Source organism: Platalea leucorodia (assembly GCF_965183815.1).
Source record: "Platalea leucorodia genome assembly, chromosome: 4".
Taxonomy (NCBI): domain Eukaryota; kingdom Metazoa; phylum Chordata; class Aves; order Pelecaniformes; family Threskiornithidae; genus Platalea; species Platalea leucorodia.
In genome coordinates this window covers 100535778-100561524 of record NC_138826.1, presented here as the reverse complement: position 1 = coordinate 100561524, position 25747 = coordinate 100535778, and the positions used below count along the sequence as shown (strand labels likewise).

At 37.7% G+C, this 25747-nt stretch overlaps 1 protein-coding gene across 1 annotated transcript in view; it reads left to right on the top strand.

Moving 5' to 3' along the window:
* Positions 1-25747, top strand: part of CTTNBP2 (cortactin binding protein 2) — a gene marked incomplete at its 5' end in the record, with an annotated part of 88791 nt that overhangs the window by 20182 nt on the left and 42862 nt on the right. The window contains 2 exons of the mRNA XM_082309718.1: positions 14585-14809; positions 22729-24391. Coding sequence (XP_082165844.1) covers positions 14585-14809; positions 22729-24391 — 1888 coding nt within the window. The remainder of the gene's footprint in view (positions 1-14584; positions 14810-22728; positions 24392-25747) is intronic.

Sequence of the window (25747 nt, the reverse complement as noted above, 5' to 3'; positions counted from 1 at the left end):
AACGTTGTTTTGCAAAGTATTGCATTTTAGAACAGCAACAAAAATGTTTCTTTGTACTAACACTCTCTTAAAAAATTCTGGTGATATGGGTAGCTTATAACATGTTGGGGTTCATTATGATAAAGGCCATTTTTTACATATCTATATAATATGTGTGTGTGAATGAACTACTTGAGTGAACCTACCTTAGCATTTAGACCAAGAGCGCACTTTTGAAGAAACTCTCCCCATTGTCCCTACCTAACTTTGCTCTGATTTGCCTCACAGACCACTCTCGGACTGTGTAAACTGAACTGAGAGCAGCGCTAGTCCTAAGTAACACCTCCTTCCAAATGGCAGGACCATAGGCACATTCCCAGTACCGACTGTGTTGCTCTACAAACTTGTTTCTGTTTTGCTGCACTGCCTGCTAATGTTGACATAGTCACTGTATACCTATAAGTGGTCTTTTTCCAGGGTTTTTTGTATAAATATAGTAGGAAATAGGAGTTGATTTGGTCTAGATTTAAAAAAAAAATTAACCTTATATCCCCACATTCCCTTTCTAAAACCAGAAATTCCCCAATGCTTTCTACCGTTATGATCATTCTTGAATTTAAGACAGATGGACCTTGCTTGTGAAATTGCCAGATAGGTCATTGTAAAATGCTCTTCTGGAGTCTCTTTCCTCCCAAAGGGCAGAATGCATTTTCTGCCCAAGCTAGTTTGATTTCTAGTCCTGAGCCATGCATTGTGGAAGGCTATTATTAGTAAACTTGTCTTTCAATTTCAGCCAACAATGATTAAGCACTGAACAATATAGTTTTACTTTAATCTCACGGAAAACATGAACTATTTTGATGATAACTGTCACATGTACATATTTCTGTACCACTTTTGCAATTCTTTAAGTGTATGTGAAGATCAAAAAATATTTAAAAACCAAAACAACACCTGAGTGTATCATAGCTTGTCATGACAGTATACTACGTAACGTTAGGTTTTCGGTGGGTAACCGAGAATCATACTGGACTAACTATGCAAATATGGAGCCTTTCACGCCTGGCTCTGCATTTTCAGTAATGATTTATCTGTTCCTTGGACAAAAAAAATTCAGGTAAATATTAATTAAAATATTTGGAAGGAGAGCTGTAGATGCTTGCAGGCTATAGTTGCCTAATTTGACCTCTCTGCTTCCCAGTGAGTTCTGTCTAGCAAAAGAGCTTCCTTCACTTGGCCAAGGCAGACTTTTGCCTACTGCAGGTTGAGATTTTAGTTAAGAAAACTTGATTAATCTGTTAGAATTTTCATGTCCTTTTTATGTTATTTATTGTCTTCTGCATCTTGTGATGGGGTGATACTTGGTTTTGCGAGTACTCTGTAAGTTACACGTTAAAATAGAATTATTACCAACACCATAATTGTCAGTTGTGTACGGATAAAGTTTTTATCCTGAACTACTGCACAAAGTCAACAAGAATTGTACTATAAGACTTAGTACTCCTAAAATGAACTTTGGGGTTAGAGGGGAAGAAACCTAGGAGCTATCAGGAAAAAGGGAATGCATCCATATAGTTTAGTTGTTCTCAAATTGAGTGATAGGTAGAAAAATTACATGTCTATTAAGTGTAATCTGTCAAAGGAAGCTACACCACCTATAAATTATGAGGACCCTTACCTGCAGTAATTGTGCTAAGTTGTTGTGAATTTAAAATGCAATCTGAACTTCTCCTATACATATGAATCCCATGGCTCTCTTGTACCAAAGAATGGAGCTAAGAGCACACAGAAGGCAGCTTTAGAGGTTTCTGGCAGCCAGTAAGACTGCCTGTTTTGTAGCAGGTGTCTTTGAAAAATGGTGATTAGGTAGAAGGAGGAGCAGAAGATGCTAAACTGTATGTAACAGAAGGTTATTGTTGTAGGCAGTATGATGGCAGTTGTTGGCCTTGGTGGCAGAAGTGAACCATGAAATAGAAGTCAGATAATGCCTTGTCTGCATTGTTATTTTTGCATGTTGCAATTTCTTTGTGAAAATTTAATTTTTACTAAATTTTTGGGAGGTAATGATCTGCAATTTGTGTCCTTGCTCATCTGACCACTGCTTTTGATTTAATGACTTTAATTATGGTTGCACATGCATTTTCTCTGCTCTTAAGTATAGTTTGTCTTTACCTGTCCAATGATTCTGGTTATGATTAAAGATTTTACTTTCTTAATATTAGTTTATTGTAATTTTCTGACCATGGCTGTCAAAAAGTATTATTTCACTATGGCAAGCTATTTAAAATTGATTGCAAGGAAACTATGAAGTATGAATAAACCTCAGACAGGTTAGTAGATGAAATGATTTTTCAGTGCTTAGTTTGGAATGATTTCTTTATCTGTGGTTTATTTAAATTTTTAAAGTAATGCAGCATGTACTTTGTTCACCTAATTGAAAAAGTGTTGTTAGACACAACCTTAAAGAATGTTCAAATTTTCATTCCCCCCCCCCCCCCCCCCATCATGGTTTATGTATTGGTGGGGGTTTTGTAAGTTTATATTATGTCAGCTAAATTTATTTTTATAAAATTACTTGGCATGTTTTGATACACTGCTTTATTGCCAAACAATTGAAGAAACTAACACTATTCCAGTAAGTATCTGTGTGGACCTCCATTTTTGAGAATTGCATGACTGATTACAACATAAGAGAACAGCTTTTGTTGCATGACAACAAAATGACCAAGCCTGTTTAAGACAGCAAAACCTAACACTGTACTTCAGGAAATGTTGTGAAATTAAAGGACAGTCTTATACCTTATCCTTGATACTGCCAGAGTCCATCTTGTAATAATTTGGAAATACTGTTTATAGTATTGGTGGGTTGGCTTTATATATAGTATCTTATTTAAAAGATCATTTCAGATGACTATGAAAGTATTTACTTTTCTTATATTCAGTGCATTTTTGTAGTAATAGTTCTGTAAGCATGGGTAACTAACAATAAATACTTTTCTTTGCATGATGAAAGGTATCAAGTGACCTGTATCTGGATTTTCCTTCAATTAACACCTTTATTTCTTGCACTTCATTATGAATGGAACCAAGTCTCACCTTTTCCAATAGATGTTGGGGATGTAGCAGCAGCAGTGCCTGGACTGATTAGCTTTGTTGATCTGAGGTATCCTGGTATTTTGACACATATAAAGGCCTCTTCTAGAAGCTACTGACAAAATAAGTTTTCAGTAGTGTTACATCACTTCTTGTGGTAGTTATTTGCTATTTGCCAAAGGGAGATATTAAGCACTGAGCAAAGCAAACCTTTTGGTAAACCATATTAAAACAGTCCTGTATATGTGTTGTTTTACTAAGCTCAAGCTTCACTACTCAGGTAAATACTCTGATTCCAGGCTCTCCTAAAATTGGAGACTACAAGTATGAAACTATGAGACTAGTTTTCTAGTATGAAAACTCTATGGTCTTGCATTGCAAACATCCTTTTCACTTTGTCCTTTCCAGCAGTGACTGTTAAACTGCTAATAGTGTTTTGGTTTTTCACATGAGATCTGAATATCTTTATTGTTGCCAGGCATGTAACTACTAATTTAGCTGAAAGTATTCTGCTGGTTTCTTATTTGGATAATTACTTTACCTTTCCCACTTGATTCCTCCTACTCTCGTTTGATCTTTCTGTGTAATCCAGCATACATTAGTGAGTAGAGGTACACACACTATTTGTAAAAATAATAATAAAAAGTTCCAACATCATGTTGATGTAACTGTTTCTTGATTTCTGTGATCTTTATGAATAATACAGCTGTGACTTCATTGTTAGAGTGACTTATTTAAAATGTTTTCTCTGTTTGCCATCATTACTCACATTGCTGACAATGAGAAATGTAACTGGGTCATCCTATCTGTGTTGTTATGTTAACTGAAGTTTTCCGTTTTCAGTTAAGGGAACATACAGAGGGTATTTCCTCTATACCAATAAACAGTACAGTTAATTTTGTTGATGGTAATACTAAAGTGAAACTGATAACACTTCTTTTGTGTGTCTCTTCATGTTACTGTTGCTGAAGAAAAAATGTATAAGGTTTGTTCTTGGTTCTTCCAAATAAATTATGATGGTAATTTTTAAAAAATAATTATGAATAAGAGAAGAGATTTGATTGGGGTCCTTTTCAAATTCAACACTTGGGAAAATACTCACATAGCAGCAATTACTTTTGTTATGCTTGGGTGTATGTATTCCCATGCTTTTCTCCATCCCACTCTGTTTTGATACTGTTCTGACTGGTGGATAGGTCTTTCCACCTCCAGTTCTCCCAGAGAGAGGCATCTGTCTTAGAAGCTCTAGCAGTGTACTAGAAATACTTAGCGCTAAGTCTCTTATAAAAGCCAGCATTCCATTTGTACAAATAGATGGAAAATTTGAGAAAACAGAGCACCAGTGGTTGTAGTGTGTTCTCTCTGAAATAACAGAGCAAAATTTTAGGTAGATATTGTGGAAATAAAAGCTGTTATATGACAATTTTAAAATTGGTAACTTTTAAGGAATGGTATCTGTAAAGAGAGTACTAGCTGAAAAATTGCTTTAAAGTTTTAATAAAGGGCATAAAATCCAAAATATACAATGTGGATGAGTATTCTGATTACTTTAAAATGTTCCATTCTAGAAATCAAATGTAGTTAAGTCCATTCATTCAGCTTCTTCAGTAGGGGTAGTAGCAAGAATAAAATTATTCTTGGAGGTAATACATAATACTCTTACAATTTACCATCCAGTGAATACTGGAAATCACTTGAAAACATTGAATTCTCTTACTATGCTTCAAATAAATCTATGTTTTCAATAGAATAGACTAGGCTATTTCAGTTGGAAGGGACCTACAACAATCACCTAGTCCAACTGCTTGACCAGTTCAGGGCTGACCAAGCTAAAACATATTTTTAAGGGCGTTGTCCAAATGCCTCTGAAACACTGACAGACTTGGGGCATCAACCACCTCCCTAGGAAGCCTGTTCCAGTGTTTGACCACCCTCTCGGTAAAGAAACGCTTCCTACTGTCCAGTCTAAACCTCCCCTGGCACAGCTTTGAACCGTTCCCACACCTCCTGTCACTGGATACCAGGGAGAAGAGCTCAGCACCTCCCTCTCCCCTTCCCCTCCTCAGGAAGCTGTAGAGAGCCATGAGGTCGCCCCTCAGCTTCCTTTTCTCCAAACTAGACAAGCCCAAAGTCCTCAGCCGCTCCTCACAGGAGATGCCTTCCAGCCCTTTCACCAGCTTTGTTGCCCTCCTCTGGATGCATTCCAGGACCTTCACATCCTCCTTAAATTGTGGGGCCCAGACCTGCACACGGTATTCAAGGTGAGGCCGCAGCAATGCTGAATACAGCAGGGTAATCACCTCCTTTGCCCGGCTGGTTATGCTGTGTTTGATGCACCCCAGCATGGGGTTTGCCCTCTTGGCTGCCGGGGCACACTGCTGACTCCTGTTGAGCCTGCTGTCGACCAGCACCGCCAGATCCCTTTCCTCAGGGCTGCTCTCCAGCCACTCCTCTCCCAATTTATACTTGTGCCCGGCATTACTCTGTCCTAGGTGCAGAATCCAGCATTTGGACTTGTTAAATTTCATCCCATTAATCATTGCCCAATGCTCCAGTCTGTCTAGATCCTTCTGCAAGGCCTCTTCTTCCCCAAGAGAGTCAACAGCACTTCCCAATCTGTTCTCATCAGCAAACTTGCTAATGGTGCATTCAGCTCCTTCATCCAGATCGTTGATGAATGCATTGAACAGAACCGGCCCTAGAATTGAACCCTAGGAAACACTGCTGGTGACCGGCCACAGCTGGACAACTTGTCCAGTAGGATGCTGTGAGGGCCTTACTAAAATCCAGAAAAACTGCATCACTGGCTTCCCTTCATCCACCAGGTGGGTGACCTTATCATAGGATATCAAATTGGTAAACAGGACTTTCTCTTTGTGAACCCATGTTGACTGTGCCTGATGATTGTATTGTAAACTTGTAATTTGCATACCTTTCCATTAAAATAATTAAAGTTTGGTGATCATGTAATTGCCATGTAGTAATATGGGATGATATTTTAACTGAGGTTTTGAGAGCTTGAAAATCTAAATGCTGTAAATGAAAAACAGATTGATTTAGTTAAAGTTTTTCTGTTATGTCTTTGATATGTTTTGTCTGTTACTGAGCTGAAGAAACTTTTTAACTGCTGCTAAGCATGAAGGTTAAAGCGCTCTTTTTTGGTTAGAGGTGAAGTCAGATTTCCTTCAGTACTTCACAAGAATGCCTGACAGATTTCCATGCAAAGAATTATGAGCTGATTTGCATGAATTTGAACTATAAATTTGAACATGCAAAAAAGTCTAGATGACAAATGGTTATTTAAAGTAACTAGAAAGCTTAAGTCTCTTCTATCCACTGAGACTCATTATCAGTATGAAAATCTGTATTATTTTCAGAAATAAATGTCTGGGTGGTTAGATAATCAGAGCATTGAACAGTGATACTTCCTTACAAAATATTGCCCTATAATTTTCAAATGTTTAAGCATCAGACAACAAAGCTGTCATAAAATAGGTCTAATGTCATCTTTATATGGAACATCTGGATGGCTCTTCTCAATTAAAAACACATGTTGTTTCACAACTCAGGCTTTTTCTCCTTCCTCATTTAGAAACCTAGTGCAAGGCCTGAGTTTCACCTTTTACATCTGTAAGAAGCAAAGAATATTTTATATTGACTGTATTGGTTTTTCTTGTTGGTACTAATCTGTTAGTAACAGATCTTAGCTTTGTAATATGGCCTCTTCATTTTTAAAACTGCAATCTCAAAATAGTGGATTTTCATTACTCTAAGGGAGAAAATTAGTAATGACGAATTGGAAGCATATGTCTGTCTGTCCTGTCTGTACCTCTCTTTTTCATGGAGGTTTTTGTCAGGTAACAGGGAGAAAGAGAAGGAGGTTGTGCTACTTAGCAATATTGGGGTAAGATTAAACTGGTGCTATTGGGTGATATTCTCTTTTTATGGAGTCAGACCCCTAAGGAAATTCAGGCTTGCTCATTAACTTGGTTGTATAATTCTTCTTCAGTGCTTTCAGTTATAGTGTAAGTCGGGATTATTTAAGTATTAATTAAATGTTTGTTCTCTTATACACTGAGAGATTTGAATTAATTGTTAGGGATGTGGTACTTTTGTTAAGTCTGCTTTTTAGTGCAGAGAAGAGGAAATTGTACAGCTTTTTGCAGACCACTTTAGTGTTTGGCTACTTGGCATGAAAGAGAGAAAATCTGGTTTGCTGTTGTTTTCATCAACTGCTAGGTAAGATCTGACCTTTTATGCCTTACAATGATGGGTTTGTGTATCTTCTTAAATGGAGGTTACTGAGGATAGCCTTGTAAAACAACATACAGTGTTATATTCAGGGCTTTCTTTTTGCCTTGAAAAATGCTTTTTAAAAGTTTGGATTTAAAGCTATGTGATTCTGAGAGAAAGGGGCACTTTGCAAATTACAAATTTTTGGAAAAGTTCTACGGGTTGTTGTGAATGAGAGAATAATGCAACTTTTTGTTGTTACTCTTATTTTAATGGTTCATGCTTGGGATAACTTTTCTAGAAAAACTGGTTATATCTCCACTTTCATGCAGCATACTTCACTGTAACGACTTTCATTGATATATTTGCATGGCTTATGACTGTTATAAGACACTGCTCCAAGAGAGATTTGAATGCTTTTTAGGAGTATGTGTGCCTTACATTAAAAATTATGAAACTAGTGTATTTTCTTTTATTGGTACCTCTACCAAAAGACTTGAATTCTTTCATGATCCTGATCAGTCATCTGTAAAGAGCATTTTTTAATAGTATGAAACAATTATATACGTCTATCAGAACATAATCAACCTTTATGTTGATTTTATTTAACTTGCTGATTGCATCCTCCTATTTCTCAATTCTTTCTACTGTTTTCACTCTTTTTGAACTAGCAGCCTGTTACAATCATCAGTCTTCTTCAGAGAATTTCCATTTTTTTCATCCTTAACGTGTACACACAAGTTTTTGTCTTATGATACTTGACACTTAACATGCAAACAGACAGTTTGAATATGTTGGTCAAATATTTTTTCGTGTAATATCAAGTTCATTAAAATCTAACTCACTTGTAGACTTTGCATAGGTATGCACTGTCACAGTACTGAAGAAAGGAATTTAGGCTGTAGTTAAGATTGTAAGGAGAAATTGAGCATCACATGTTCATTGACAGGAATCATGCTGCAGGGTACTACTTATTCAGCAGTCATTGATGTTTACATTTCTATTTTTAGTTTGTTCTGTAAAACTTTAGATGGAAGTAACATCTCATATGATACTTTGAAAACATTCATTTATATCTGCATTACAAAAAACCCAACCAAAAAAAGCCAACAAAGCCCCCAAACCATATTGTGTAAAAAAATTGCTAGCATTCTTTAAAGAGTCATTCTCAATTAATCATAGTAAGAGATCATATCCCCCACCCCAGTATTTTGCAGGTATCTCTGAAAGTACGGCTTTTATTATGAGTATATATTCATGGATAATTCTCTTTTGCTTAAATAAATAGCTCCAGCAAATCATTTCAAGACACTGTATAATGCCACTGAAGAAGATTTATAAATATGTTCTCTTTCAGCCACCTTCCTCTTAATAGACTAAAAAATCTATTACCCTTTTCATTTTATTTAGAATGAAGGGCTCACCCTTGTCTTTAACATAACACATAAAATAAGCTTTTACTGCTTCCTCTTCTGTGCTGGTTAATTTTAGAAAACTTTTTACCACTCCCTAATACATATGTCAAGAGAAAATATTAGTATGAACCTATCAACATCTGTTGGAACAATTTTAGTATATGTGGAAAAGGAAATTAATCAGAGGAACAAACGCTCTTGAAAGGAAGGAAATTTTGTTTAAGGGTTCTGGGGCAGCTTTAATTCAGTTCCATTGTTCCACAGCAGTGTAGGACACGCAGTCCTATTTTTGATGTTTATCATCAATTGCTGCATGGAAGACTTGGACTCGCTGAACTCTTAACTTGGCAGGTAAACGAAGAGGAAACTCTGAGATACATTGGGGGAAAAATGCAGTATTAACCTTAAAAATACTGTTGCTTATATATTCTGTTACTGATTATGTAAGATGATTATGAAAACTCATTTTGGCAAATGTGTGCAGCTAATATCAACGTAGATTATTACCAAAAGAAAACTAAAAATATAACTTATGTTATTAATTTTTCGGGGTTTGTTATTGAGCTTATCTCTTACTTATATATTAATTGGTCCTATTTGTTTTTCCTTGCTTTTTTGTGCTTTTAGCTTTAAGTCCACAGTAAGATGGATATTATTTGAAGGCCTCCCTGCCCCCTTATTTTCTTGTTTCAATAACAGGGGGGGAAAATTCTAATTAGACTTCATAATTCTCAGTTGGGTCACTGAAAATAGATTTCTTTTTTTCTTCTTCTGAAGTGGTACATAAGAAACAAGTGACTGCAGGCCAGTTCTTATACTGGATTTGCAGCTTTTCCCATAGCCTATCATGCAGATTCCTCCACTCCTTTTGTTCCTCTCCCTGCACACCCCGCTGCCAGTCTTCATCTGCCGGTAGATAAAAGGGGTCAGTGACTGCAAAGGGTCAGCTTGAGAGATGGAAGTTTCCAGGAGGGAGCTGGCAGATAGATGCATAGAGGTGACTTGAATAGTGTGAAAAAAGTTGGTGTAGGGGTGCATAAGGTGTCTTGCTGTGTGTGGTAGGAGATGGGATCCCCGAGGGAGTCATAAAAGAAGCAGTTTATCTTACAGCCTGATCCTCCAGATTCTTGTTGGCTGCAGACCTAGGAGAGAAAAGTTGAGAGTAAACCTTCCCCTTGTGTCGTACAGCTGTGTAATCCCTAGGATTGTTCAGTACTGATTTTTTATTTTTGAAAATATTACAGACTAAAAGTTCTGTTTTCTATGTCATAGAAAGTATTTTCATGATCCAAAGCAAGACATAAGACTTGTTCCACCAATAAGTATTTGGTTGGTTTTCCTTCCTCTGAGAGCTCATTTCTGTCATTTGTTACTTGAGAAGATTGCTAGCACCTACAAGATAAAAAAAAAAAAAAAAAAACAGTCCTAGAAGAAATCACTAATCATAGAGTAACTTAGGTTGGAAGGCACCTCGAGAGATTGTTCAGTCCAATCTTCTGCTTAAAGCAGGACTAACGTCAAACATGGATTGGGTTGCTGATGGCCTTATCCAATCTAGGTTTGGAAATCTCCCAATGACAGATGTTATATGTTTTCCCTGGGCAACATGTTCCAGTGCTTATCTGCTCTCAGTGAGAAGAATTTGTGTCCCACTCAAATTTCCCTCATTAGATCATGGGATGATTGCTACTTGTCCTGTCAGTGTGCAGACCTCTAGCAAGTTTCTCCCTGGTTGTCTCTGTTTCACACCTAAAAGTCCCATTTTTACTTAGCTCTTCCTTGAAGAGAAGCCATGTTGTACCTTTTGATCATCTTTCACTCCTCTCTGAAGATGTTTTCCAGTTCTACTGTATTTTTTTTTTAGTATAAACATGTAGTCCATCCTTGATCTAACATGCTATAGACCAGCCTGTCCGTAAAGAAACTTCGGGTTTTCGTTCTTTTTAAGTAGTAATTGCACTCTTATTTTAGTCTCCTTGTTTAATGTTTCAGACCCTGTGTAAGGATTTAAAAGCTCTATATAAATGTGATGTTCTTATTGGACTGAATTAAAAAGCTGTTGTAAATAAGTTTAAGCTTTTACTCTATTGCAGAAGTAAATTTCATGAATTAGCTATTTAAAGGGGTTTTTTTCTTTGTTTTTAGATATTTTCTCTTGATTTGTGTGGGCTTTCTGTCAGTTTTCATTAGCAGTTACCCGTTGGAGGATTTAGCTTAAATCTTAAGTCATAATTTTGTGTACTACTGGCACAGGCTGCAAAAAGTATCACTTCCCATGGACATCTTTTTATACCTTTAAATACTTTCAATCACGGTTCTTCCATTAAAAGGCTAGTTGCTGTGCAAATGGGTATGTGCAGAAAAATAAAGCTGATGGTTTATAAATTCATACAGCATCTTTCACAATGCAGCAGGCCTGATTGCCTCCCATAGTGGGTGCGTATTCTGTCTGGTTTTGAAAATTTTCAGTTTGAAAAGGCATTCAGTTAATTATTCACAAATCAACATTTAAAATGTTGTTTTCTGTATATATTGCTGTGCAACTGCAGTTAATATATGCAGCACTGCCAATGCTGTTTTATTTAGCCCAGCCACCAAATTATGCAGAGACTATTCTAAAGGATTAATTACCCGTATGACATTAGACTGTACATTCCCCAGATAAAGAGTGCCATAAAAAACAGATATCTTGATATTGCTACTAGTTCTTATGACTTGAAATTCAGTGCTGAAAGACTGAAAATTTCCAGATTCTAGTATTTCTATTTCTCTCATCTGATGTGCTTTAGTGAAGTGCAAAGGGACAGAAGTATTATTTAGGGCTGGAGGGATCATGTTAAAAAAACAAAGCCTAGCTTGTCTTTCTGCCACTTTGTGCCTCAGTTTTAGGGAACTACTCATTGTTTCCTTTCTACCAAGCTTCTGCTTTATCTTTTATTCTGGTATCGTCATTTGAAAACATGCATCCTCATCCCATCATTTTATTTTATATTTGTAGTACTTGTATAGAAACATGGAAACATTTGTTCTAATATTTTGCATGTAGCTCCCTTTTGAGTTGGAAGCATCCTGAGATGACTTTGGTGTTTATGGTTTGGGAGTTGCCAGTCTGTTTTACCCTGTGCTTGAGGGTATACAGTTACGGCTTCAGCCCTACAGGGTCTGTCATCCCAAACCATGTGCCGTTCGAGACATATTGTTTTTTTCACTGTCTTTAGCTTTCAGATTTTCCTGTAGCCACTTTAATTCTTAATGTCAGCAGATTCTTTTGATTTTCATTCAGGCGGAGCTCATCCCTTCTATATGGTTTCATCTTTTCCTTAGTTAATGAATCCGAACACCCAGTCCCGTTACTATTTTGGCAGGTGCACACTGAGCCTTTGCCTTGCTTGCTCTATTATTTGCTATGCATGTTAGAGCACATTTCAAACAGTACATTCATATTGCATACATACAGCATGTGCCAAGCGGACAGCCTAGTCATGGGTCATAGAAAAAACTGGAAACTACACATTATTTCACTGGTTGTCTACCTGTGTTTTCTTAAAGGCATGAGTGGTTGCCTTTGCCCCTGAGATCAGTTAATCTACTTGGCTGCTCTTTTTGCTGTTGGTCTCTGGATTTAAGGAGGGAGGCTCTGGTGGTCTTTTTTTTTATTATTTACAGCTGAGCTGCTACATCGGTGTTTTTTCCTTTACTTTGGTGGCTTGCTTCCTTTAGATAAATTAAGTGGCTTTTACACTGCTGTTAATTTATATATGGATTGTGCCTCCATCTCCATTTAGATTCTTAACCTGCTTGGGTTTGTCATCTTGCTTATCTGTTTAATCCATTTAGGGTCAGGTTTTTGGTTTTCGATTGTTTCCTTTACAAGAACATTGAATTCCTAAGCTGCATACTGTCCTGTGACTTCAGTATATAGAACCAGGAGCTACAAATATAGCTCCTCCCCACCTGACTTTGTAATATTACCTTTGGAACTGGCTATATTATTTTATTTTATGTTAAAGTCTAAGTTAAAAATAAAGGGATTAAAATATTAGACTAATTAGGGGTTATTTGCAAGGCAATTTATAAAAAATAACTAGGTTCTATCAGCTTATTTTTGTCTCTTCAACCAATCACTACCTGACTTTGTAAGCCTAGCTAGACTCTGAAGCTTGAACTCTGTAAGCTTTTTCTGAAGTTATGCCCCAAAGGCCTGTTTTTTAAATAAATATTTTCAAGTTCTATTTATACTGTCAAATTGAAAAATAAACTAAAAGTATTTCAAGCATCAGAATATGTAGGCACACTTATTTCTGTTGCAGTCAAATTCTCTTTTACTTTTTAATTTCCCACAACATTTCAATTTTGTAGACAATATATAGGAAAAAGTTGGGCATTCACTAAGGTATGTTATTTGTAGTTAGTCTCTGGAGAGTTTTTTTAACATAGTTCTTATGTTCTTTGGTTTCTCATGCCCTGAAATGTGTTTTACCTTTCATGGCCTTTTCATATGTTACAATTTTAACTTCAAGCTTTCAAATGATCTACTAACCCGTTTGGTAACCATTAGGTCTGTTCCTCCTCTTTTGTATCTCAGAATTGGCTTGTTCTTCCTCTTTTTTGCTTATTCATCAAAACTGAATTTGAACCAAATCACAGATAAATGTTTTATCCATTTTTGGAGGGATTTGTCTTTCTGATGGTGTTTCTCTGCACTGTGGGGTTTTTTTTCTGATTTTTTGAGACATACTTCTTTAAAGAGCTGCTCTAGTGACTTAATTTTTAAGGTAACAAGCCTTCACTTTCTTCCAAAATTTGTGCTATAATGGTTTGGCTTTCTTCCTTCTGCTTTCTCTTATATGTGCAAGCACAAAACCACCACCACAAGATTTTAGAAATCATTGGATTCTTCTGGTGGGTTTTTTTTGGTGTTTTTTTTTCTGTTTGGTTTGGGTTTGGTTGGTTTGGGGGGGCTTTTTCGCTTGGTTTGGTTTTCTTCCGCCCCTCCCCCCCAAATTAGATGGGTCTTAAGCCTGAGATTTTGGAACAATATTTTCTATGAAGACTGTTAGAAGTCAGTACTTATCTGTGGCCTTCCTGTGTACTGTGTATTAAATGTATAAAAATACCTTCTCTGAAACTGATCTTGTTTTCATGTTGGGCTGAAGAACCAAAAATTTGTCAAGCAAAATTACCTCTGATCTTTATTGTGTAATATTTTTTGTTATGACAATAAAGTGTTGTACCGTAGTCTGGAAATATAATTATGTTTTAAAATAATGGTATGGAGAAACATATGATCATGAAGTTCTTCCTGAACAGAGATATGAAAAATGTCTTAATTTCAGAAAAGCGTTGGTGGTATTTTTGCTCTCTGCTTGTCTGCTATTACTTATGAAAATATCTGTATATGTAAACATACCGTCAGTTTTTTTATTTGAAAAATACTTATTTTGGTACTGCAGTAAACACACAAAGCATGTTTTCATATCTTTTACTGGCATCATTTTAATACACAGAAATAGAAAACTTTGTTTTAGAATAGTTTTTCTTCCCTTTCCTTTCTGTGTATCAGCCAATTTACAAGATGTTATTTTTATGATACTTCTGAAACTGCTCCAAATTGATGTTTCTGTATTGAATTGAGAAGGTGAAGGGTTTTTTTATGTAGTGAATTGTATTGACTATAATGAAATCTGTGTGCAATGTATCTGACTATTTCTTTTAGAGATCGTAAACGAATACCTAAAGAAAATATTTTAAAAACATTAATAAGTTACATAACTTTTGCTGTGGTTTAGTTCTCTTCTATGTGTGGATGTACTCCAAAGAATGCATTTAGTTTTATTTCTTTTTCTGTTTGGTTTTTTTGTTAGGCTCGGCGCAAAGACGTTTTTATCCAGGAGCGATATGGAAGATTTAATCTGAGTGACCCATTTCTGGCTCTTCAGAGAGACTTTGAGGCAGGTGCTGGTGATAAAGAAAAGAAGCCAATATGCATGAACCCTCTGTCCATTTTAGAAGCTGTTATGGCTCACTGCAGGAAAATGCAAGAAAGAATGTCAGCTCAGTTGGCTGCTGCTGAAAACAGACAAAAGAAGGTATCCTGCTACCAACTTTTTTTTCCTTTCCCTCTCCTGATTTGTTCTTTCATGCCACTTTTTTAATTTGTATCTTTGTGTAACTTGGTTATCATTACAAGTGTTAAAATGTTATCACTTAATTGTCGTATACAGTGAGGTGCTGATTTTCTGGTGATATTTTGTGTGCACACCTCATTTGTTCCATGAATTTAGCTCTGCTTATGGAATGAATGAAATATAACTGGTACGAGTCAATGCAGTATGTAAATGGATAGCTCAGAGTGAGCTGAGAAAGCATCATCAAAATATATTTTTAAACCAACACCATTGAAGCCTAGAGAAGCTACTGTTATTTTTGTTCTAACCTAAATAGCATAAAATAAATAATTTATTTGCATTTTATATTAGGTGGCTCTGTTTCACAAATCAGTAAAAATAAATTACAACTCTAAAATATACTTTTTTGCATATTTAGAACATTTGCTGTAAAAAGAAAATTATTTTGGAACAAGTATGTTGCACAAAAAGTCTCATATTGAAGATGAAACAATGTCATTTTGAAAGTGAATCGTTGGTTGGTTTCACATATTTCACAAGTGTGTAAGCCATACATTCCTAAAGCATAGCTAAATATGAATATGTTGGGGAGGGGTTTCTAAGAGAAAGAGGGGAACAGTAATGTAGTAGACTAATCTAAACCAGTTTTTTTTGAATAATTAGAAAAGAAATGCTTGCTACGCATTGAATCATCTTCGCTGGGTATAAGATTGATTGAATGTCTTCAGCAGCTGTGAAATAGCTTTTTGGTGACAGTTTTATATTGATGTTTAGAAAAAGAAAACAGACAATGCTAAGACAATTGACATAAAACTGATTTTAGTAGTAATTGCTCTTTGGGAAATAATATGAACACAAAAGTACTAGAAGTATGCTGGAAATACATGCTTAAATTAAATTAGCAAACCTTTTCTTGTTATCTTACCTCTGCTGTTTAGTTTAGTTTAAGCAACCCCACTCTGTCAAGACTTCAGAAAAACACATACCGCATTCAAAAAAATGAATAATACTAGACTGTATGTATGATATGTAAGTCTTAAAACAGTGTAATGGGCTATGTAGTGAACTGTTACTTGTACTTGCCTAGCACTTCTTTTTGAGGACTCTTAAATGTTTTCTTTTTCATATGCTTTGTAAGTAAGTTGGCATTTTGGGGAAGGGATTGTCTCAGCATTGAAAAGAGCGAGTAAGCTTCCTTATTCTGACTGAAGAATGATATTGGGAGAGACCCTGGCACATCTGTCTGGCCAATTGGATCAGTTTCTTGTTTCAGTGCATGGCCACAAGTCTCTTCTTGTACCTAAATTCTTCATCTATCTCTGGCTTTTAGTATATGGACAGATACATGCATGTAAGATGGGCTTACATATTTACTGAGGGAGCTGGGGGAGGAGCTTGCCAAGCTTGCCAAGCCATCAGCAGTCCTGGTCAACCGGGGAGGTCCCAGATGACTGGAAGCTAGCAAATGTGACACCCCTCTACAAGAAAGATCGGAGTTGGATCTGGGGAACTACAGGCCTGTCAGCCTGACCTCAGTGCCAGGGAAGGTCATGGAGCAGATCATCTTGAGTGCCATTATGCAGCATGTGTGGGACAACCGAGGGATCAGGCCCAGCCAGCATGGGTTTGTGAAAGGGAGATCCTGTTTCAGTAACCTGGTCTCCTTCTATGACAAGGTGACCCACTTAGTGGATGAGGGGAAGGCTGTGGATGTTCTCTACTTGGACTTTAGTAAGGCTTTTGACACTGTCTCCCACAGCATTCTCCTGGAGAAGCTGGCTGCACACAGCTTGGATGGGTGCACTCTGCGCTGGGTTAAAAACTGGCTGGACGGCCGAGCCCAGAGAGTGGTGGTGAATGGAGTCAAATTCAGTTGGCGGCCGGTCACGATTGGTGTTCCCCAGGGCTCAGTGTTGGGACTGGTCCTGTTCAACATCTTCACTGATGATCTGGATGAGGGGATCGAGTGCACCCTCAGTAAGTTTGCAGATGACACCAAGTTGGGTGGAAGTGTTGATCTGCTGGAGGGTAGGAAGGCCCTGCAGAGGGACCTGGACAGGCTGGATCAAGGGGCCAGCTGTATGAGGTTCAACAAGGCTGAGTGCCAAGTCCTGCACTTGGGTCACAACAACCCCATGCAACGCTACAGGCTGGGGGAGGAGTGGCTGGAGAGCTGCCTGGCAGAAAAGGACCTGGGGGTGTTGGCTGACAGCCAGCTGAACATGAGCCAGCAGTGTGCCCAGGTGGCCAAGAGGGCCAATGGCATCCTGGCCTGTATCAAGAACAGTGTGGCCAGCAGGACCAGGGAGGTGATGGTGCCCCTGTACTCAGCATTGGTGAGGCCGCACCTTGAGTACTGTGTTCAGTTTTGGGCCCCTCACTCCAAGAAGGACATCGAGGTGCTGGAGCGTGTCCAAAGAAGGGCAGCAAAGTTGGTGAAGGGTCTAGGGCACAAGTCTTATGAGGAGCGGCTGAGGGAGCTGGGGTTGTTTAGCCTGGAGAAGAGGAGGCTGAGGGGAGACCTTAGTGCTCTCTACAACTACCTGAAAGGAGGTTGTAGTGAGGTGGGGGTCGGTCTCTTCTCCCTAGTGACAAGGGATAGGACGAGAGGAAACGGCCTCAAGCTGCACCAGGGGAGGTTTAGGTTGGATATTAGGAAAAACTTCTTCACCGAAAGGGCAGTCAGGCATTCGACCAGGCTGCCCAGGGAAGTGGTTGAGTCCCCATCCCTGGAGGTATTTAAAAGATGGATAGACGTGGTGCTTGAGGACATGGTTTAGTGGTGGACTTGGCAGTGCTGGGTAAATGGTTGGACTCGATGATCTTAAGGGTCTTTTCCAACCTTAACGATTCTATGATTCTATGATTCTATATTGAGAATATGTCTCAAAGTCAGGGTATTGATATGTAAATTCCATTTTTGTCCTTTTTTTTTGGCCCAGGTTTATTACCAAAGTCCATATGTCTAAGTCTGCATCTAGAGGAAAGGATGCTCTTGTCTTTTGTTTCCTAGAAGAATACATGAGTTTTTTTTCCTTTAAATCTTAATTTTAAGTAGTTTGATCTTAATTTATTTTGCAGTTTGATTCTTACCTTGAGAAATACCTAAACCTCTAGTACACTCAATTCTGAAGTCTGTAACTTTCAAGCTAAACTTTAAAGCACTACACTTGAAAAAACATGCCTTGCTTTGAAAGCCTGTCATTACCATTCTACTGTTTTTACTCCTTGTAACAAATAGGAAATGTAAATAACACAGGATTTGAAAACAAACTGCATGGTGTTGAGCAGCTATGTGCATGACTCTCTACGGAACTTGCATCTTCCTCTTTTAAAAACAATTAGAAATGCTATTTGGACAGGGCACTCTTAAACTTCTTGGGTTTGTGGCAAGAGATGGCATCTCTCTCAACCATCTCCATTCATTCACAAACCATTCATTCAGTGTTTTACCTTTCCTTAGTTACATATTTTTCTATCTGTTCTCTATCTCTTGAATCCCTCCATGGGAGAGGGTAATGAAGGTATTTTGAGGAATTTCTAGAAATGTTTGACAAAGTAGGGTGACCCAGTGTAAGAAAAGAAAGTAAATTAAGCCCAGACAAATGTGACCTAAATAGAGAGCCAGCTGCACCTCCTCCCCCCAAGAGTGTTTCCTCCTTCTCTAAATGTGTGATTCCTCTGTCTTCGTGTTTGGTATTGCCTTGCTGTCTCACTCGTACACTAAGTAGTGAGGTCTGTGTGCAGCTGTGTTTATTTTCTCTGGATATTACTGGACTTTAAACAGGCTCAGACTGAACCTTTACTACTGGTGACTTACTATCTGTGAATACCGTAACCTTAAAATTATTCTTGGAATAAAATCTTTATTTGATCATAAAAAGCGAGTCGTAACAATGTGCCAGAATGTAGAAAAATGAGAGAGATGCACAAATGCCTGTCAGTCATAGGCTTACCCTATACCAAACACCTTATCCCCAAATGTCATCTGCTTTGTGTTAAGTCTCCATCCTATTCCATCTCTTGAATGCTTTTCCTGGAGCTGCTATCAAAATTAATTCCGAGGTTTTCTGGGAACTCAAAACCAGATAATCAAAATGACAGTTCTTGATCTGTCAAATGTTTGCAGAGAAGTTAGCATTGGGATGCATGCTCAAAGAAAGACAGACACATTGGTTGGAAGAGGCCTGTTGATGTCACTTAGTCTAACCTTGTGCTTAAAGCAGATTGTCACCAGCAGCACACCAGGTCATCTGTGAATTTGTCTAGCTGAGTCCTGAAAACCCCTAGGAATGGCAATACTGCAGCCATTCTGCAGTACTATCCTTGTGAAGAACTTTTTTCCAAGACTGAGCCTCTTAAAGGGCAATTTTTCATGTTAACCTTTTGTTATGGGACCCCACCTGCCACTACCAAGAAGAATTTGACTCTGTCATCATTGTAAGAACCCTTCAAAAGGAGTGGTATGTTGCTATTAGATCGTCCCTCAGCCTTTTTTTCACTAGACTAAGCAAGCCAAGCTCCCTCTACCTTTTCTCACAAGGCATGCACTCTGTCTCTCACCTTTGAAGGGCCTTTGCTGGTTTGTTCTTTGTGGGACACTGTTATTTTTCTCAGTATCCTTTTCCACCGCTTTTCAAATCCTTCTTGGACACATTTCCAGGCATGATTTAGTGTATGCATATAGTACACTTCGCAAAAATCAGGTTGTAGTTAGTTCATAAACTCATAAATAATTACAGCTAGTTCCAAATCTGTCATCTAAAGGAAAAAAATGGGTGTAAATATTCAGAGGTTTTTCCTGTTCAAGATGATGCAGCCAAAACAAGGGTGAGGGGGAGAGAGAGACATAGGAGACAAAGTAAAATGAGAAACTAATGCTGCTCTTGTCAATTTAAAATCAAGTAGAGGACTTACATATATAAGAGATTCTTTATTTATATGCAATGTTTACAAATAAGATACTATAATAGTGTGGTAAGATGATTTCATCCCAGTCATATGTTAAAATCTGCTTGTAATTATTTGAAAGTAATATAATTTCACAACAGTTAATTTATAGAACCAGCCCCTTGTCTGAATGCAAAATGGAGGAATAATAAAGTATAGAAAATGTTGATAAAAACATTTTCACTATAATCTTAGTGCATTTCCAAGCTTTAAAACTTGCATACATTTCTCATTATTTCTGTATCTGTTTTAATAAAAAAGAAACTGTTGGATGCTCCACTTGCTTTGAAATGCTTGTGAAGCATCCAATGCTGTCGGATGCTTTGAAAAAAACAATTAAATGCTTGAGAAAAAAATACTGAATTTTTTGCATGTGAAGAACTCTGAATGGGACCATTCCTAAAGGCAGTGTCATCATCATAGCTTGTTAATTTAATTTGCAGCTGTACTGTCATTAACATAACTGAAGAGGTGTTGTTGCTGATATTGTTTGCTTAGCAATGACCGATAATGCCATACCTTATTTTTATGTATTTAATACTGTTTTTAAGAAAGGGTGGACTTCATTTTGTGAAATGCATTGTACAGAGTGTATTGGTTAACCTGGGTTGAAGCTCTAAAACCCCAGTAGAACCCCTCCACTGCTAAACACATTTTGAGGTATTTGAAGCCAAGATGACGTTTATAATGTAGGTATAATTTCCCATAGTGATTTCTTCCTCTTAGTTCACTGTTTCTTATGACAATGGCATGATTTCAGGAAGAAATTTTACTATTACTATAATATACATCACATCAATATTGCCATCACTTCTTCATGCTTTTTCCCATTCTTCTGAAGAAAATGGAAGAGAAATCTACAGTCAGGTAACATGATTAGAAATGTTGTGGGACTGAGATACACGTTCTTCTATAAGTGTAAATTAATTCAGGATTTATTGTTTGTTCTCTCTGTCATTTCACTTACTTTCCTTTTTAAGCGTTTTCTTGTGTTTGAATTCTACTTACTGTGTGGGAAAAAATTATCCTGGGGACAATGAGCTATAGCAGGTGGGATTTATTTCTGTTACAACTGCAGAGTCTCTCCCTCTTGTACTCATCTCTTGGTGGCATGGGTTTCAACTCTACTCTGTGGTATAACTGGAGAGTAACAAGCTGTTATTTAAAAATGGTATTTATATTAGCTTTTGTTTAAATGCAGTTTAGTTTAAAATGAATTGTAGACACATGTACAGTGATGTGGAAAAAGCTTCCAGAGCTAAGAAATTTCATCTCCTATTGGAGAGGACAGGGAATAGTGTGCTGTAGCAACAGGCTTCTGAAAACCTGTTATATTGTAATGCCTGGGTTTTTTTTTTTTGCCTGTGCGGCTGTTTGTTTGTTTTCATCTAGCAATCAAGACAATCTTTTAAGCATTGACTGAGAGAGGAGATATTCCATAGCTATTACCAATCCCCTGGGCCATCTTGTTTCCCACATTACAGTTTACAGTAAATATATTCACGATACTGTATTGTCTTAAACTCTGAAATTAGTATCATTTTACCATTACACTGTAATCTGAATCTATAATCTATGATTCTTCTTTCATCTATTGAAGTGAAACATTTATTCCAAGTAAGATCTTAAATGTACTGCTATTTGCCACAGCTTTTCTTAGATTATTTTTTGAGCATTATGAAATGTTCTCCTATTGTAGAAGCATGAAGCAGTTTCCTGTTGCAGTCAAAATTAACCATTCATGTTTGTGAGCACTTGATTTTTTTTTTTTTCATAAGTACATGAAAGTATTTTTCCAGAAAAAATGCCTGCTTAGAAAACGCACTTTATTGGTACAGTTCTGAATTGTTATTTCTGTATCAATCTGTACGTAAATATGAAGCAGAACTGGCAAGGCTAAACCAATAAAAACAGTACAGGAGAAGGAATGTTCAGCAGTTTTTTGGGGTTTTGTTTGTTTGGGTTTTTTTATCAGTCATTCAGATAAGCCATATAGGAAGCTACTGCATCAGTATGTGAAGGGAGGAGCAAGAAGAAAGAAATCAATTTTCCTTTTGTTGTTTGACTTATGGAAAAGTTTGCTTGGGAAAACATGAAGCAATTTGGTTTGCATTATTACTAGTAGGTATTTTATAAAACGGTGCATTAACATATTTTTCCAGTGCTTTTCTAGAACAGGGTCTTTGAATAAAAGCATAATCAGCAGGCAAGATGAATTAGAGGCGATGACTATATGAATGAGGGGAAAAATTATTCTTATCCATTATCTGCACGTAGTAGGCAGTTTTTTGATTCTAGCTTATGACATAGTTTATACATCACCAATGTCAGTGAGACGTTCCGCTATTAGTAAGTACAGGAAGATATTTGTGCCTGTGCCAAAAAGTTGGTCTCAGAAATGAATGTCTTATTTATAAATGTTAAAACAACATATAAGACACCTATTATGGATGTGATGGACTGTGTATTTCAACCCTAATCTCCTTCAGTCTGAGGAAAACCTAAAACCCAAACTTTTTATTTCTGGGCTCAAAGTTTTTTTGCAAAGCTCATCTCTTGTTTGTGTCTGGTTCCTTTACTGAGCAGAAGACTTTCTGTGATATCTTATGTTTAATTTCTGGAGAATGGGTAGCTCCTCACTCAGGAATCACAAGCATTTAATCACTTTGGGGAGTCTCTGTGTTGTCAATGGAGGAAAGTAGATGGGCTTACTTAGTTTCTCAATTGCTCTTCAGAGATGCCTGTCTCTTTCTTTTGCTTGTATAAGATTATAGGCACTTGTGTTAGATATCACAAATCACTTTCCTGGGGCGGACAGGTTCCATTTAGGCATACTCTCAAAGGTTAAAATATCAATGTCAGGTAAATACTACGTTATGTTGAAGGTCTTCATCTTGGTAATGAGAATTTTTATCCATGCTTTCTTACAGTTGGAAATGGAAAAATCTCAGTTACAGAATCTTGAGCTGGAGCACAAAAAGCTATCTGCTCGTCTTGAAGAAGAACGTGGAAAGAATAAGCATGTAGTATTGATGCTAGTGAAAGAGTGTAAGCAGTTGTCTGGCCGAATTGTAGAGGAAGCCCAGAAACTGGAAGAAGTGATGTTAAAATTTGAAGAGGAAAAGAAAAAGGCTACTGAATTGGAGGAGTCTCTTGCAGCTGAGAAACAAAGGAGTACACAAATGGAAGCTCAAATGGAAAAGCAGCTGTCTGAGTTTGACACAGAGAGAGAGCAGTTGCGTGCCAAACTTCATAAAGAGGAAGCGCACACCAGTGACCTCAGAGAAGAGAGAGATAAAATGATCAAAATGATTGAGCAATTAAAAAAGGAGAATGAAAGTAAAGCTAATCTTTCTCTTAAAAATAAAGATAAAAATAAAGATAGGAGTCTTGTTTCTGTTTCTGTTGAAACAGAAGAGCCAAGCTCAAGAACTGTTGCCTGCCAAACAGATACCGTAGTGATGGACAGTAGCACAGAAAATGTTAAGAAGTTGCCTTTGACTGTATCTGTAAAGCCTTCTACAGTGAACCCACTAGCGTCTGGCAATACAAAAATGAATGTGTGCACCAATGCAGCATTTGTGAAGCCTGTCATTGATAGGCAATCTTCATCTAGCGAACTTGTCCCTCCTGCAACTCCTGTTCTTACACAGAATCAAAACAAAATTGAGGAAAATGGACCAAGTACAGGCTCATCACCTGATTTACCAAGTAGCACTTCCCCATTTTCAAATAGTACTTCCCTTTGCACCCCTGCAGCACCAACTGCCGCAGCTCAGAATTCCTCACTCACTTCGTCTATGCACAGTTTGCATTCACCCTCTGCCAACACTACTGGGCATCCAGGCCTAAATCCACGAATCCAAGCAGCTAGATTTAGATTTCAAGCGAATGCGAATGATCAAGACCAAAATGGAAACACAACCCAAAGCCCTCCCTCAAGGGATGTATCCCCTACTAGTCGTGACAACCTAGTGGCCAAACAGGTAGCTCGGAATACCGTTACCCAAGTCCTTTCGAGATTTACAAGCCCTCAGAGCAGCGCTCCATCGCGGCCGGGGACGTCACATTCAATGGAAGTTGGCACTTACCCCCCAGTCGGTAGAATGAGTTTAAAGACTCCCAGTGTATCAAGAATTGACAGAGGAAATCCTCCACCTATTCCTCCTAAAAAACCAGGGCTTTCACAAACTCCTTCTCCACCACACCCACAGCTTAAAGTTTTAATGGATAGTAGTCGATCCCCAAATACAAGTGCAAAAACTGACAGCAAAACCGTGACCTCACCTCTTTCAAGTTCACCACAAGGAATCAGGGTAATAAATGAAGAAATTATTTCTAAGTCCTCACCTCAGCTGCCACCAAAACCTGCTATAGATTTATCTGTGGCACCTGCAGGCTGTGCCATACCAGCCATAGCCTCATCTCAGGTGGGTGCCTGGCCTTCCCACTTCCCTGGACTGAACCAACCTGCATGTTCAGAAAATTCCTTTGTCATTCCCACCACCATTGCCTGTAGCTCCTCCATAAACCCTGTTAGTGCTTCATCCTGTAGACCATGTGATTCAGACAGCCTCCTGGTAACAGCATCAGGTAAAGGGATTGATATGCTACAAACTGTCTCCCTCTAAAATAATGTTTTGGTTTTCCTATATGTCTCTCATTTGCTTTATTTATCTTTTTATACCTTTCTCTTTTTTACTTTCTAAAAGCTGAAATTTTCATTTATATTTTTTCCACATTCCAGGGGTATGGAAATGCTTTTGCTGATTTAGTAATGTTATAAATTAGTTTGCTTCCTCAAGGAGGTGTCCAAATTGAAGGCTTTTTTTTAAACATAAAGAGGACTAATGTTTAAAGTAAATGGGCTGCAGATTAGCGTATATTAAAGAAACTCCTTTTTTTGTTTGTTTTTTGGGGGTGGGTTTTTTTGGTGAATGCTATTATTTTGGACTTCAAAATACTTTCTCAGTCTGAAATAATGTTTTGAAAATTACCTCTGTTGGTGATCTTCCATGGAATATGTATTTCAGTGCTTTATGAATCTTTTAGAAAATAGGGCATAGCTGGGGCTACTGTATTCTCCTATGGCATTAGATGGTTGCACATTAAGGTATACAATTGCCTGGATAACAGTGCAGTTTTGAATATATTACTTCATACCTATAGAATATGTTTCATTTTTATTTCCATTTTTCTATAGTTCTTCTGGTTTTATTTGTAGGCTTTGTTAATACTTGTGTGTGGCATCTCACAGGTTTACTGCAACAGATATCAGCAAAGGTTTGCTGTTGGAGAGTTAAAATCTAAGTGTTATGTTGACAGTCTAAGTCTGGAGTCAATGTGTGTAACTGCTATTCATTTTGCACTGTGGTGGGGAATTATTTGTGTGCCTAATGTGCTGCCAACTTCAGGGTATCTTCTTGATGGCAGTTAAATGAACAAAGGCGGCCCTGATCTACCTTTAGGTTAACTGTAGATCTCCTACAAATCTTTTTGTCAGCGTATTTCCCTGCTGGGATCAATAGCACTAGAACATTAGGTAGAAGCCCCTCTTTAGCCTGACTTGCACTGCAGTGAGGAAGACACACAGTTATGGAACACTTTAGACCTTCATCAGCAGTGAAGAATGTTTGAACGGTCTCAAACTTTCAACAGTTATTCTCAGTTCAGTTACGGTACTTTGGTCCCTCATAACTTTAGTCCCTGTATCATCATCTGTAGGGGATAAAACCCCTGCGCAGCTGGTCTGCTTCCATCACGCAATCAAGCACTTTCTGGTGGTAGCTGCACCACTGTCTGATAAGGCAGTTGAACTCACTTGCCAGTCTTGGGGAAGCTGTTCCAAAAGCAGCGTGTGACAAACTTGTATCTGTATATGTAGGAGATTCCAGGGTTCACATTACTAAGGGATTTTTATTCCCATTCCACTTCATTGAAGACTTTGTG